Consider the following 17,557-nt stretch of genomic DNA (forward strand, 5'->3'; position numbering starts at 1 on the left):
CCCAAAAAACGTAATTCATACCATGTGAAAGTAATCAAATACATGTACAAAAACAAAACAAACAGTTTATAAACTAGGTCAGACGCGGTCAGCCTCTTTGGGGGGATCAGAGTAGTTTTACTCTCATTTGTTGTGACTGCGCCGCCCCTGCCCCCTTAAATTAAATCTGCCACTGAAGTGAATAATGTAAATTGCATCTGCAAAATATATCTGGTCAATGTACATCAATTACTACAAATCATATGAATTACATGCCTATATTGCAATACTGACACGTCACCTTAATTATCTTCAAATATTTTAAAATCTAACAAAATTAATTGATTTGGAATCTTGAAATATAACAGTGCTTCTGAGTAAGTTCAGAAGTTGGATTGATTGAATATTGGTTAATGTCCCTCTCGAGAATATTTCACTCATATGGAGACGTCACCACTGCCGGTGAAAGGCTGCAAAATTTAGGACTGCTTGGCGCTTATGGCCAATGAGCAGGAAGGGGTCTTTATCGTGCCACACCTGCTGTGACACGGGACCTCGGTATTTGCGGTCTCTTCCGAAGGACCGATTCAGAAGTTGGAGGAGCTGGAGATATTTTGTAAGAGTGTTTTCTTCTTTTTCTTAATTTTGCCCCAAAACCTTTACCCTTCAATTCCTATATGAATCGTAAACTTCTGCTGTATAACAGTGACCCAGTCAATTACAGTAGTGTGTCTCATCTACGTCAGAGCACAAATGCATGAGGGAAATAATGGATGACCTCCATAAACCTCTAACTTATCGTGTTTAATTTATCAAATCTCGTAATATAAACACGAATATTAGATTCGGACCACACTATTTAGTTTCAGTAGGTCTTTTAAGTTTATTATGCAGCAAATTTATATTTTTCAGGTTCACTTAAAAAGATGCTGGTTCCTCATTGAGAATATTAAGTAGTCCTTGAAGATCGTTTTCAAAAGATGCTGGAGCCCACCCCCACCCCCTTCTAATATTTTTATTGGTTTTTGTACTCATAATAAAGCACATGAGTACACTCAAACCATGTATAGGTATTGTTATGTGTAGAGGAGAGAGAAATATGGGCATATTTTAAGTAAATGACAAGTTCCATTGAGTATCGAACTTTAATTCCTTTTCACCATTCTTATATGAGATGTGTTTCATAAAAAAAAATCCTCTCATTTGTGATATTGCAGATGACAAGTTAAAATGTTTCTCGGTGCATCTTGCAGTATAAACATAATACTTCAGCCATAAAATGATAGTGTTTTGTATATCGCTATTGTTTTCAATACAAGCTAAAATAAAGGATTGCTTTGTAATTGCTATCTGTCGCTCAGTCTTATTTTCTAAAAGTTGTTCAAATTCTACCAGAAATAGTTGTAAACAATAACACTCCCATAACATATGACCCATTGTTTCTTCCTCGGAGTGGGAAAAGTTGCAGTATTTAGAGTCTGGTTCTGTTGAAACCCCTGTACCATCAACTTGTTTGTCAGTAGCTTACCTCGATTTAAAAACTGACCATACGCAGAATTGTGTATCGAATCATTTGAGAGATATAAAGACCATATGCAGGTGATAATGGAATATTGCTACATAAATATGGGACGTTGACGATGGAGAAGCTGAAATCATCCCGTTTGTCATACAGTTGAGTTGTCAGTTTGCCGTTAATGTCTATTTCAATAAAATATCTAAGTATGAAGCAGAAGTGGACGACTCTGTGGTGTCTTTCATTTCGAGCTCACAGGGATAGATCGAATCGACATATGAATGAAAGCTATCATTGTTAATACATGTATATCTAAATGTCGAATTGAAGTAACATATGTTTTCATCTCACGTAGAAGGTTTTGAATAAATTCTGCTTCATATGAATCTAGAAACAGGTCAGCTAACAAAGGAACAGAATTATGTATAGGAATATCTATAGATATTATTAGATATGTATTTATAATATTATATGTATACTTGTACTTTTGAAATAAGATATCATTGTATGCCCCTTCATAAAAAGTATAAGAATAATTCAAAATATAAATATGCTTTTATCAAATTGGATGTATTTAATCATGAATACTTTTGCTTTCAAGTGCTACTGTCCAAGACTTAGAGTAGACTTGTCGCATATTAAATGCAAGTGGATAATTTATTATAAGTATATACACATTTGTCCCAAATAGATTTAATTAGGAAGACAACTTGACATGCAACTTGATCATATAACAAGTGTAATACATGTAGTGTATACTGTCTATATGAATATCAGGATATTAGCCTAATGTATATACGGATGTATATTTAATTGCTGTTATAAAATTTAGAAATTCATTTCGAAATTAAGGATTATCTCCCTCACTCATAGCTCTTATCCTTAGACGAATTTGACTCCACTTTTTTGGCACACTGTTTTCCCCAATAATACCTCTAAAACTTCATTGTTATTTCGGATTTCAAACTTTTCGGCTTGAGCATCACTGAAGAGACATTATTTGTCGAAATGCGCATCTGGTGCATCAAAATTGGTACCGTATAAGTTTTACATTATGACCCCTGGGTCGAGGCCTCTGCTGGTGGACTGTTAGTCCCCGAGGGTCTCTACAACCCAGTAGCTTAGTACTTCGTTACTAGCTTGAAAATACGGATGTATATTGAATTGCTGTTATAAAATTTAGAAATTCATTTCGAAATTAAGGATTATCTCCCTCACGCATAGCTCTTATCCTTAGACGAATTTGACTCCACTTTTTTGGCACACTATTTTTCCCTATAATAGCTCTAAAACTTCATTGTTATTTCGGATTTCAAACTTTTTGGCTTGAGCATCACTGAAGAGACATTATTTGTCGAAATGCGCATTTGGTGCATCAAAATTGGTACCGTATAAGTTTTACTGTATGAATATCGGGATATTAACCTTCCTTGAAAATCTCTAACAAATAAAATCTATAAAATCAAACTTTGCATATTTATTACAAATATATAGTTTGACTAGAGCAAAAAAATTTGGGTGTAAACAAAAAACTGGAAATAGAATCAAACTTAGCACATGTATTAAAAGCGTAAACTGCCCCACAGTAATTCATATCGTATAAAATATTTTTTTTTAAAAATAAATTTATTCCTTATACATGTAATTGAATTTTCAACACTAAAAGATGCAAACATTTTAAATTTTATTTCGTAAACAAATACTGATCAATAGATATTGCTAGCACCGCGCAAGGATTCGCTTAGCAACATACCAACAGTGTCTAATTTGGAGAGAGTCATCTTGGTTCCCCAGCTTTATTTTCTTTCTTTTACTTTCTTCTGGGAAGGGGGGGGGGGCTCTTTAGGAACCCCGTAATGGTGTAGACAATGCGATCTTGTCGCCCAGATTTCTAATCTTGATTCATCTACTGAATTGATCAATAAACCCAGAGACTTCTAATAACACTACCGGTAATTTCAAAACCGCTAAAAATAAACGCTTTTCCTCCTGGGAAGTAAAAAAAAAAAAAAAATCGGATTTCTTTGGGGGAAATAATATTTTGACGGGGGGGGGGGATCCGGTCAAGGCGAGGGGAAACAAACATATAATTTGTTATGGTATCATTTGAAAGCTTCCTGACCTAGTGCAGATTCAATTTCTTAACCATGGCCCCCGGGGTAGAATGGGGTCACAATAGGTGTAGAAGATTTACATGCGAATATATAGGTAAAATCTTCTTCTCAAGATCCACTGGGACATTAAAGTTCAATTTTACATGAAAGCTTCCCGAGATAGTGCAGATTCAAGTTTGTTCAAATCATGGCCCCGGAGATAGGTTGGGGCCACAATAGGGGTTTAAAGTTTTACATGGGAATAAATAGGGAAAATCTTTTAAAAATCTTCTTTTAAGAACAACTGGACCAGAAAAGTTTACATTTACATACACTTCCTGTCATAGTGCAGATTCAAGTTTCTTAAAATTATAGCCCCCAGGGGTAGGGTTGGGCCACAATAGGGAATCCCAAGTTTTATATACAAATATATGGGGGAATTCTTTAAAAATCACTGGGCCAGAAAGGCTTATATTTACATGAAAGCTTCTTGACGTAGTGCAGATTCGAGCTTGTGAAAATTATTCCTCCAGAGGAAGGGTGGGGCCACATTAAGGGATCAAAGTTTTCCATACAAAATATAGGGAAAATCTCAAAATCTCCTCAAGAACCATTTGGCCAAATAATTTTACATTTACATGAAAGCTTCCTGACATAATGCAGATTCAATTTTGTAAAAATCATGGCCCTTGGAGGTAGGTTGGGGCCACACTAGGGATCAAAATTTTACATATGAATATATAAGGAAAATCTTTAAATATGTTCGGCCTAGGTAACTGAAGTGAGTGATGTGGCCCATGGGCCGTTTGTTTCTATTGCTGATAAAGTGTGAATAAATATTTCCTGTGTGTACTTGTTTTTTGGGTTTTTTTGTTGTTTTTTTTTTTTTTTTTTTTGTTGTTGTTGTTTTTACTATGTTATAATTGAAATTCGGCAAAGAAAATTACAGAAAGAAATTCATTTTTTTAAAATCAATTTTCACTTTAAAAATAGTTTTAAACCACGGGCACTGGAAGTTAATGTAAATATATAGTATGTGCATGTATAAAAAGGGAAGGGTAGGACACTCTTTTTGAGGTAAATTAGGGTTTGGGTTATTGTAGACGTTTCTCAAACGGCCTGACTCGATGAATCGTTCACATATGCCTTACTTTCAATATCTGTAGGGTTTCGTTTCGTTCCAATGCCGTTCATTCGAAGAAAAAGATGTTTTTACACCTCCAAGTGTCTAAGAATTTCGCTAGACTGTCTTACTCCCGGTTTAATCGCACTGAATTGAAAGGTAAGTTTTTTTCTGATCCTGTTTTTCTTGAGGATATTGTTAAAGATCTTCCCTATATATTCGCACGTAAAACTTTGATCCCCTATCGTGGCCCTATCCTACTCCCGAGGGCATATTTTAACAAACTTGAATCCGCATTGCGACAGGAAGATTTCATGTATATGTCAACCTTTCCGGACCAGTGGTTCTATTGATTATATTTTACTTGAATATTATCTCACCCCATTTCTTCCATTTTGTAATTATCTCTCCTTTGAAGGGGCCATGTCCCTTCATATAAACAAATATAAATTCCTTTTGCCTATAGACGATTTATACAAAGTTTGATTCAAATTGGCCCCGTAGTTCTGGAGAGGATAAAAATGTTAAACGTTTACGGATGTACAGCAGCGTAAAAAAGGCCAAATAAAAAATATATTCGTTCGGACGCATTAGTAATTCGTTCGGACGAATTACCCATTTGTTCGGACGAATTAGCTAATCGTTCGGACGAATAAGTTATTTCTATTTCGTTCGAACAAATTGCTAATTCGTCCGAACGAATTTCTATTTTGTCAGAACAAATAGCTAATTCGTCAGAACGAATTGCTAATTCGTCCGAACGAATAATGTATATATTTTTACATGGCCTTTCTACGCCGCCGTACGGATGGACAGGCAAAATGTGATAAAAAAAAAACTCACTTGAGCTTTCAGCGCAGGTGAGCTAAAATACTATTTTAGGGTATGCACGGCGTTCAAGGTTGTTGCAGTGAAGGTTCCTCATTTCGCCAACACCTACAGCTTGTTAGCTGTACTTCTTATCATGATTGTTTACCGGTAAAACATTTTACTGAGACACAAATGTAGCAGCCAATGAGTTATAACAAACATCTAACACTTGATACAGATTGACTCGAATCCTCTTGACTACAGCAACCAATGTGTTTGAATTAGTGTTACATATTATCAGGTGTACTATTAATTACATTGAAAGAATCAGATGAACTGTTTTACTTTAGCTTTTGAAGACTTTATTCTCGTCAATCTTACGGAAAATATAGGTCATATTCGGCATCTGGAAGAAACACGGAGGTTGGCATGAAATGCAAGATTGGTGTGTATAAGACATAATTGCATGTGTGGTTCAAAATCCGGATCCTATCGACCAAAGTAAAGTTATAACTATCTTTCATAAAAGTATGGTAGGATCTGCGATAGCATAATCGATTTATTGAGTTTGAACACTTCAGATAGTACTTTCCTTTCCTTTAATCATATGATAACCAGATTTGTACAGTTTTTCAAACAATTTATTTAATCATAAAAAGCTTATGTAGGTACATTGTATATGTCATATGTGGTAATAATGGCTACATGTCGTGAAATGAAAATAATGAGAAAATTTTTTTAGTTACAAATATGAAATTCACATCTAATACGAATAATCATTAAAAATAAATAACATACAGAATCAAGATATACCTTACCTCCTGCAAATGTAGCATTATCATTGGTTTAAAATGATCACGTGAAGACCACGTATATACCGCACACCGTTATCAGAAGTCATTAGCTTTTATATACACGGTTAAAGGACGATTTATTTCCTTTGTCACCCTTACTTAAGTTTCAAAGTAGCTGACTGCTCAGTAACACAGCCGAAGAAACTTTCCAACTGTTAAAACTCAATGCGGACACTAGGCGTAACACTGAACGCAAATACGTAAGCAACGGAGTTTTTCACGTCACTTGTGTGTGACGTCATTTGTTTCAGATCACATTGCATCCTACATGATTGCTCATGCTCAAGCAGATTTTATATCTCATGCATTTATACTATTTGAAATAGGCAGTCGGTAAGATATATTCGTAAGACATGATTTGTAGTTGACCTAATATGGTTTATACGTGGTCAGTAAATTCCATATGGGACGAGAACTTCTTCGCTCTCGCCCCATATTGAATCTACTGACCACATATAAACCAAATTAGGTCAACTGAAAACCATGGAATTAATAATACATGTGGCTGACCTTTATAAATCTTCACATAATAAAGATCATTATACTCATACTAGTCTCACAATTCATATTCCATTGTAATTAACTTTATAATTGATCATAAATGTGTAAGAGATATGCTGTACATGTAGTATAAAACTTTCCCCAAAATGGGCAAAATGTGAAAATCAAATTCTCACTATATACAGATAAAGGGTCACACATACATACATCCTAACAAAAATTAAATTACCCATGCAACCACAATAAAAGCATTAAGCACGGTTTTAAATATAGGGTTTAAACATATTTCTGATACAATAAATTTAAATGTTGTAGTTACACTGCTAAATGACCAGTATAGCGCGGGAAACTTTTACAAACAAATAAGTATTCAAAAGCATAGTCTACACTTCTCATTCTAAACCTAAACTTTAAACGGACTTAATAACACAACTTTCCCTTCACTATTTACACATTTATAATGCATTGTGATAATTGTTATAATAACACAACTTTCCCTTCACTATTTACACATTTATAATGCATTGTGATAATTGTTATAATAACAACTTTCCCTTCACTATTTACACATTTACAATGCAGAGTGATAATTGTTATAACACAATCTTCCCTTCACTATTTACACATTTATAATGCATTGTGATAATTGTTATAATAACACAACTTTCCCTTCACTATTTACACATTTACAATGCAGAGTGATCATTGATATGAAAAATATAAACTTACAATTGACAAAGAACCTCTCTGACAGCACACACTGTAGCACTTCGACTTCGTGCAAAAATCATACACTGTTACATCAAATAACAACAGGAAGCTAAGTTAGAATTTTGTCAAAGATTACCAAAATACATTAAATTCAAACATACTTTTACTTCTCACATTTATTTGAAAAAAAAAGACAAATTAACTTTAAATAAAATATGGAATTATTAAAACACTCAAACTTGTCAGGGTTGACCGTTACTAAAAATACATGTAGATGTGGAAATTACTACCAATGGTAAACAGTGTACAACACAAAGGGAAATAACTCATTTGTAAAATTTACCACATCACAATTAGTGTTAATCTTAAGACTTTTATGATAGCTAAATGGAAGATGAAGTAGTAACTAGTATGTCATAATACTATCCTGGTATGTTAAACAAATAGTTAAGATTTTCCATATCATTATACACGTTCTTGCGACAGTACAAACGTAGTTAAACAAGATCGAACAACATAACAGATGAATGCATTTCAATAAAGAATCCTCATTCTTTCGGCCTTGAGCGCCATGCATAGATCAAATTTTGTGGCACTTCACTAACAACTTGGTACGTTTCTTTATGAGTGAAATAGATTTCGAATGGGACTTAAAACATCATAAAAACAAACAGCTAGGATGTGTAACGAACATTTAATAACTAACATTCAAATCAACATTGTCTTTTATTTAAACAATAAATTGCTGTCCTTGTTGTTTCATCGGGTGATGAAGGTAGCTAGCATTGCGGGTTATATAAAACAATTCTGCAATGATTACTACCTTCAACACCCGATGAAACAACAAAGGAAGACAGTTTATTGTTTATATTTATATTTTTACATTGTGTGTATTGTTTAAAATATAAGCTAGATGCAAGTACTAAGATATGATATGGTCGACCCATTCGTTAATTTAAACGAAACAGCCAATGCATCTTTTGACCTTGATGACGCTCCATATTTGGTAATGATTACACAGGCAAGTGGTACTGAAAACAGGATCGAACTAGTTTTCAACAAACGTGCATTCATTATCGCAAATGAAAGCAATGTCAATTTCAATAGAAATATACGAGAAAAGATTCAGTGAATGTAAATATAATGAATTGAAAAGCGATTTTAAATTTTCATATACATTTACTATCATTGGAGAAGGGAGTGTATTCACTGAAAAAAAATTCCTGCTTGATTGCATTTTTCTCAGATGAAGAATCAGCAGTAACGTTACTGTCTTAATATTCAGATTGTCTTTTTATTGCATGTTACACTAGCAGTGTGTATCTACAACAGACATAATAATCGATAATTAGAATGATCTTAAAATAATTCAATGAAAAACAATTGTTTCGATGAATGAATCAGCTGTAAAGAGATTTACAAACTTTCTAACGGACTCGGTGATCGCTCCGGGCCTTCGACTGAAGAATAATCTTCCGATTCTGAAGATTCAATTTTCGCTATATTCACTTGTCCATATCTCAATTCTGAAGGTGTTTGCTTCTCGGATTTGATTGTTAGGTTGGAAATCTCTCTTTCATTGTAAAATTCAATAAAATCACTCGCGTCATATATTTCGATCTCTTGTCTAAGAATGTCATCAAACCATACATCCCTAAGGAGATGACAAGCTTTTGATAGTAAATTATTGACCAATGGTCTTGCAACGCCTTCTTCAAAAAGTGATTGTTCCTCAATGCTTCTTTGATTGTCATAATTAAAATTGTCCAATGCTTCTATGAGATAGTCGCAAAGAGTATTTGAATATGGACTAATTCTTTCCAGAAGAACTATTACATCCGAAAGATTTTTATCCGAAGCAAACTCCATGGGTGTTTGACCATTTCTATCAGATTTATTGTGTGGAACCTGATATGTTACAAATAAGACCAATCTTGAAATTCTTTCTAAAACAACTGTGGAATTCATAGATTCCATGCACGAAACAGCATTGTAAAATGGAGATCGACCAAATGTGTCTGTTCTTTGAAAATCTGCTCCATTCTTTAGCAACCAAGTCAGTGTTCTTATACGACTTCTTTTACAGTTTTTGGAGGCGAGGTTCAATGGCGTCAACCCATCTCTGTTGCTTGATTCGAGATCGATGTAACCTGCCATATCTTGCAGTAATTGTTCAACTTCTTCATCATTTCTGGGAGAGTCAATGCAATGATGTACTACAGAATTCAGATCGATGTCTTGTAAGCTGGCATCAGCTCCATTAACCAAGAGATGTTTCATTGCTTTCCTTCGTGGGCAATCACTTTTAGCAGCTCTCATAAGAGGGGTTTCTTTTCTGTGATCTTTAGAATTGACTATATCAGTAGATACGAGGAATTTCACCAACTCGAAAGTCTGATCATCATCTCTATTTGATGACATGCATAAATGCAAGCATGTTTCATCTGTGGAATTTCTGACATCTTTCAAGGCGCCAAACTTTACCAGTGCTTGTATAAATTTCAAAGACTTGTTCTTCTTACAAGCATGTAAAATTGGAGTATCGCGATTTCCATCCCCCTCATTGATATCAAACCCACGCATGCAAAACTGTTCAATCACGGAGTCTATTGTTTCATCTGCTTTGAAAGTATCACATTTACTCATGAATAAAAACGGATTTTCGGTGAACACTTGTCTAGCGCTTTGCATCAAAATTGTGTGTACAATATCGGCTTTTAATTTGTTTTCTTCAACGATCTTTTCAAGAATTTCTGTTCTAAACCTTGTTTTCGAAAGAAGAAAGCACAAGGATTTGGGCCTAAAATTTTCATTCTCTATTTCACAATGTAATGGAATTTGTCCAATGTAATTAGAATTGTCAAACTTTATGTCCTTGGCTGCTTTCTCTAGGATCCAATGTGAATTTTCATCGTTAAGATCTGACGTTGCAATATGATGACCGACATTATTCTTATGCCAGTCGACATACGTAACGCACGATTCTTTGTAATAGTTCTCGAGAAAGAGCTTTATGCATGTAAACCTAGAATTTGCTCTCAAAAAGGCAATCATGACAGGGGTATACAGGTTCTTGTCTTTTGCAGCTAATGTCGTGGGAAACTGTTCTGAATATTTCTTGAAAATATTCAAAATGATGCTACAATAATCATCGTCGTGTTCAGAAAGAAGAAGACAATGTATTACATTTCTTTCGTCTTCATTTTTATTATCTATACTTGCGCCTGTTTTTAGTACCTCCTCAATGACTTTTGTCAAGCGAGTTTTATTTTGAACAAGTAAGTGGAGCATCGTATCCCCATTCTCATTTGTTTTGTCTAATAATTTCTTTGAAGGATTCCATTTCCTCATTATACACTCAAGCGAGTCACCTATACCAACGGTAATTTTTGCAATTTTTGTTAAGAGTGTATCTCCTCTGTCAAACGTGGCATCCAGTACACTTTTGTCCTCCATAACAAAGTTTAGCAATTCGTTGTCAGCGACACGATGTTGCAGGGTTAACGTTAGGATTGTTTCATTTCTCCTAACGAGACCATACTGAATTTCTTTTGCGAATAATTCCATCAAATGGATTATGTCTTTCTCTCTATATTCAGATAGTATTGCCCATCTTATAACTTTAAAGAGTAGTATTTCATTTTCCTTGCAAATAGTAATCAGAAAATCCAAACATGTTTTCCTTTTGATATTCCGCTTCATGGTATATTGTAACAGCTTATGAACTTCTGAATCTTCAGTTTTCAAATATTTAGTCATGACTTCTAAAATAGGAAGAATTTTCGAGTCTTCTTTACTTGATGCTATCAACCCATAGGTTGGAGACTTTCCATCTTTGTCAGGCACAGTAAGACTCGCACCTTTTTCCAAAAGCACATTCACAACATTCAGGGGAACATTGTCTTCCAAAAGGCATATGGCTAACGGTGTTTTTCCTTGGCTATCCTTTGCATTTACATCACATTCCACCGTATGGAGACAAAACATTGCTTGAAGGACTCTATCTTCATCATCTGAACATGGAAACAACATGTGGTATGCGTTTTCTTGGTGTTGATTTTTGAAATCAAAATTGATATTCAAATCTTTAAAGAAGTCCATGCATTGGTCATTCAAATGTAAAAATTTGCAGCAAATTAAGAAGAAGGAATTGACATCTGCATCACATCTTATGACATCTTGACCAAATTTCAGGTAGTTTTGAGAGATATTATGATCGCGTACAACGCCATTTTGTGACCTGGAATCTGTATCAAATTCTGAATGCTTCATCAATGTCAAAATAAACTCACTGCAGCACAATGATTGTACTTTGTGCTCGGCTGCTTTGTGTAAATATCCCCAACACGGCCAGTACAAATGAGGTATTGTTGCTTTTTCTGCCAACAAAATCAGCACCAATTTGTCACATTTATTTGATGCAGCTTCTTCCAAAGGACATATATGAAACAAAAAGTTGGTTTCTTTGGATGAATTGCATGCTGCACAAAAGCTGGTTTGTGCTCCATTTTGTAATAGTAATTCTAATAAATCAATGTTGCTATCATGCTTGCAAGTATTGATAAGTAAGTTTGACTTTTCTTCCATCGACTGGTAATTTTTTTCTCGTTCCCAGAATAGTTTCAAGAGCTCACTGCTCATTTTACCTTTTCCTTCTTCAATCAACCACTTCATAATGTTTCCACTTTTTACACTGTCTTCACAATTTGCTATCTTTGAAAAATGAGACTTCTGTAGATCTCCATCCTCCTCTACTTCATAAAACCTTTCTACAAATGACGTAATGAATACGTCATCGTCAAATATTCCACACCGACAAATGGCCATTACATTTCCATTCAAAATTTCATGAAGTACTCTATTCACGAAAAGTTTTCTTTTTTGTGTATCGTCTATAATCACGGCACCTCTGGGATTCTCAATCCGGTCTTTAAATCTAACTTTTTCCAATAAGACACAGATGTCAACATAGTTTAGTGCAAACTTGGGATTTTCCCCAGCGAAATAAAGTTCTACAGTCTCCTTATAAAGCGCATGGCTAAATCTAAAACAATTTCCACTCTCTCTTCGAAGAATGTTTCCTACTAACTTTTCTGCAACCATAATATATTCCTTCCCCGAAAATTCGCCATAGTGTTCATCGATTTTATGCACCTTGAAAACTTGACAACATTCTTCAATGTTGTTTACTTCGATGTTTCTTTCTCCTTGTAAAAGTAATAGCATGAATAAAGGTTTGGTAGCAGGTTTCTTTGTTGCTTCTTTCCGAACCATCTCCATTAGGAAATCGATAGGGTTTTGGAAAAAATCGATTCCCTTTTCGTTGTATCTCTTTACAAATATGAACATCTTTGCACATTGTGGAAAACCTATCAACGGTGTCTCATTGTCTGCTATGTCATCCAAATCCTGATCTAGGATCTTTGGTGGATCGCTACAGTGATCCAACATTCCCTTTAAAATGGCTTTCTTTTCTGCTCTATCTATGGTGGTTAAATCAACCGTCCATTCTGGTTCAATAAAAGCCAAAGTATACATATTTTGTACTTTCGATAGCACATCTGAACGACATGTCATGATAAAGTACAACGTTCTGAAATTTCTCGATGGTAAAAATATTCTCTTGATATAATCGGATTTTTTTTCCCAGGAAGATAAACCATGCTCACAACTGGCGAATAGGTTATCCGCCAGAATGATACGATCTACATTTTCTCCCCTTTGCAATTCAGTTGTTAATTCGGCTGGGGTATGAATTATACTCAGACGAAAATCCTTTTTCCTCACGTAGTGAAAAACCAAATGCATAGCCATTGCAGTTTTGCCATCGCCACTTCTTCCTTTTAACATCAATTTGTGATGCGTTTCCAAGTATGATTGTGCTTTTTTATAACATTCAGTTTCAACGAAAAATCCGTCATCTGTCGCCCATGAATCCATGAATCTTTGTGCTGCAAAATATAGCATAAGCATTTCAGCAAGCAATGTATTTATTTTAAGATGAGTAGACTTCGAAATCTTCTTAGAAATACACAAATACTCCAAAGCTTGTATGATCATAAAAGGCCAACGAATTAATTTACGTCAACGGTTAGTCTGGTTTAAATTGCATCTCATAAAGCAGAGTAAATGTGGATGTATCTAAGTCACTTCAAGGCTTTCACCATTGGTAACAAGATCTAGACTGATCACGTTTAGTGTATCACTTGGTACAAACGGAATGGTTTCAAAATGCTTTATGATACTCTACCAAAATGCACTATATCTTTATATGAGATACTACTAAATTTTCGTATATTTTACAAAGATGAAATCGTGATTTCCTCCAAGAAAACTATTATTCGGTTGGTTTGTTTCGAAACCTCTAAATCGAATGTTTATTATGTTCCCCAATCCTTGTTTCTTATTCTTACATTATTATTAAGGTCTTCCGTTTCCAACAGAAGATCTTATTGTTATTACCAGTTTTTCCTCTATTACTATTTCTAATTTTTAAAAACATTTTTGTGCACAAGATTTCTTGGATATGCGGGAACTGATTTTCATGAATTTTCAGGAATTGTATATATTTGCTTAAACGCAATACATGTTTTTCGATTTTAAATACGTCACACATTACGTAAGGCATTGACGTTTTCCTGACATTCAGAGAGTCACTTTGCCTTTTATTAAGTGTCCTTACATGCAATCGAAGATATTTGAATATTTTCACCGATTTAGGGGATATTTGATAGATATGACGTGAGATATTGCGATTTCTCCAATGCAAAAAGCGCTGAAGCTGGGTTGGGCTCGGAAATGCGCCACAATTGTTTGTGCAAATTTTGACGTGTTTTCGTAAATATCTTTTGATAGGAAAATGATTTGACAAGACATATTTAGATGTTGTAGATAATGACGAGACATATTGGATGATATCAAGTTTTATGGGCCAGCTCGTTCTACAAGAGGCCGAGAGGAATTAAATGTATTCAAATGTAAATGTCACGTTTGATTCACTTTTACCTTACGTCAACAGACAACTCGTCCACATAATATTCGGACAAAACTTTCCTCTGTTCCATTGATAGTTTACATATGTTATTTGAAGAAGTCAAAGCTAGTCTATGTTTTGATTTTCAACACTAGAAGATAGACTGAAATTTATGATTATGGATGTTGCCAATCACAGGCTCGGGTCATGGGTGATATTCCTTCCTAACCATACCAGTTCCTTAAGCTCAAATTTACGAACAAAAGAATAGATGTCGTCAATATAAGGAACATTCTTTGTCAAAAAAAGAATTCAGTTGTGTATTCCAACTTATTATGTTCAAGTCTACACCCTGTACTTCCTATATATATATACTTATACTAGTGCATCCACACTTTTTAATTATCAACAAACTTTGCAGTGCCTAGATATAGACCATCTTATACTTGATCCACCTTGGTGTTTGTGTTCCTCGTCTTCTTTCAACTGTAGTCCAACTGGACATGGCATTACTAGTGATATTGATATAGTTGAAAATGAGGACCTTTATAAAAATCACTTATCTTAAAGGGTTTTAAATACAGAGAACCTCGGTCTTTCAATTGGCAACAGAACTTCATTTCTGTTATGAACTCTGTCGAAGATTTTGCAAGATGATGGACTAAATATGAAAAAGAAGAAATTGATACATTGTCAGAATGGATTAAAAGTATAAATCCCGCATCAGACACATCGAAACAAAGCAACTTACCATCTATCCTTCTGTGTTTAGTAAACAAGATGTGATTAAAGCATTAGAGAGGTTACATGAGTAAGATGCTTTGGTTCCAGCAGACAAAGCTTGTAACAACTGTCTTTGTTTGTAAGGCTCATTATTGCAACTGTATTTTAAACGAACTTGGCATTTATTCCGCTTTTGGTAATCACACTTATACTCAAATTTCCCTTTCAAAAGATGAAATTCTTCGACCATGCTTCAGTTTTAGACACATTTAATATCCCAGTCAATGGGTCGGATGAATATGAGTTACCGTACCTATACTGGATTCCTAAACTTCATTAAAACCCTTACAAAAATACATTGCTTGATCCAGAAAATGTTCTACCTATCTTTACTCTCGCGAAAATATTAACAGCTGTGAAGGAGAAACTTCAAACGTACTTTGCGACTACATATGTCAGAAGTGGTGTAAATCAAATGTGGATTCTGAAAAATTGGATTGTCATCGTTGTAGAATTTTTCGGAGAGATAAAGTTCTAATTCACAGTTGCAAACATTCTCAGCTATACATATTCAAGTTCAGTTTCACATTATCCACATTTCACTGTTTTTCCATTTTGAGATCTTTTATAGTACATTTGTATGTCCAAACATTGGATTTCGGAGGCCTGCTTACAGATCGACATCCAAACTCAAATGAACCAATTAAAACCGGTTTGACTTTACCCTTACATGATTTTTACTGACGAAGAAATACTGAAGCGTTTAGACTTTATGAACATTACTGATAAAGCTATTCTAAACGAGTACTCGAGTGTGAAAAAAAATGATTAATGATCGGTATGACCGAGCGATAGTCGAGTATTCGTTGACATCCCTAATCCCCACCCATGCGAAATAAAAATAGAAATGATGATTACTCCAAAGAGCATTACTGCAAGGTCTGTTTAAAGGGTGATCACGTACGTTGTATTTATACCCACATTTTATAAAGAAAGTTCGGGTATATTGTTGTTACCCTGTCGTTTGTCCGTCTGTCATTCATAATTTGTTACTCCTCAACCTCCTCTTATTTTAAGCAGTAACCAATTAATCTTTTTGAAGACATATGGTGGTATCCAGTAGCAGTGAAATAAGGTTTAAGAAATTTTATTTTCACTCTTTGGAATCTTAACCATTTTCAAAATATTTGAACAATAAAAAAATGGGGGTTGGGATGACCCCAGGCCACTTCCCGATCATAATGCATCTTGATATGTGCAGCAGGAATATATTACTTGCATCTAATTAAATGGGTTTATCGAATACAGTGCAATACCCAGTCGTACCTTGTTTGTCTAATGCATCGAATTTCTTCTTAATTATTTCCTCTTGCGCTATATGTATATATATATATATATATATATATATATATATATATATATATATGATAATAATAATAATAAGACCAATGATCTTTGGAGTAATTATCATGTAAAATTATGTGTGATTTTGGCGGAAATTCTATCCAAGAGTTAATGCAATTGTTTGCTCATTAATTAATTGCAATTTTAAAAATCGTATGAAGAACTGTATAAATATCACCCATATGTTAATAGATTTTCAATTGAAACATTATGCCGGTTGAGTCACGAGTGTTAGCATGGCCGTCATTGTAATTAAATAGCTTAATTATAGCAGGCCATGAATCGGCTAAATTCATGAATACAATAATTGAGAAAGCAAATAAATCATGTATTTTCATTGGGTATGAGTATGTCATCAATTTGGAAAATGAAAAGGACACAGAGGTCGAAGCCTAAATCGTCGTCAAGTTCAAAGGTGACGTTATCAACCCCCCTACAGAGATGCCGAGTCAGGAAAGAGAGCTTAAGATGTCATCTCCGAGTCCGGCTAATTTAGCCATGTCAGCAGTACCTCCGAGTTTTCAATTATTTCCAATAGAATCCTCAAGTGGTGATGGGTTTGCCTGTACCTACAAGTTCTATTAACAATGCATATAGGTATGCATGTTGTGCAAGTCACTAAACAGAAAATTATTGAGGGTCAGTACGTTGATTTAGTCTCTCTGTTGCCACCTAAACTTGGGGGATGAGAAAAAACTTTGTCATGAACAACATCGGGGAAATAATAACTAGACGTATAGAGTCAATAGAAAAAATGGACTGATGTCATGTTGATTTTTGCAGTAATCTACTTGCAGGCACACCCTGCGCTAAAACCATTGACCTTCCAAGTACATTCAAACAGTAAGAATGGAGGCCGGTAGGGGTTAT

At 34.6% G+C, this 17,557-nt stretch overlaps 1 protein-coding gene across 2 annotated transcripts in view; it reads right to left on the reverse strand.

The window, feature by feature from the left end:
- Positions 1–8,727: 8,727 nt before the first annotated feature.
- The window catches only part of LOC125660202 (uncharacterized), a 37,551-nt gene continuing 28,721 nt past the window's right edge, over positions 8,728–17,557 (reverse strand). For both annotated transcript variants that reach the window (XM_056148527.1, XM_056148528.1), the window contains one exon: positions 8,728–13,538. In XM_056148527.1, coding sequence (XP_056004502.1) covers positions 9,004–13,538 — 4,535 coding nt within the window. In that variant the 3' untranslated portion in view covers positions 8,728–9,003. The remainder of the gene's footprint in view (positions 13,539–17,557) is intronic.

The sequence above is a fragment of the Ostrea edulis genome, chromosome 9, assembly GCF_947568905.1.
Source record: "Ostrea edulis chromosome 9, xbOstEdul1.1, whole genome shotgun sequence".
Taxonomy (NCBI): domain Eukaryota; kingdom Metazoa; phylum Mollusca; class Bivalvia; order Ostreida; family Ostreidae; genus Ostrea; species Ostrea edulis.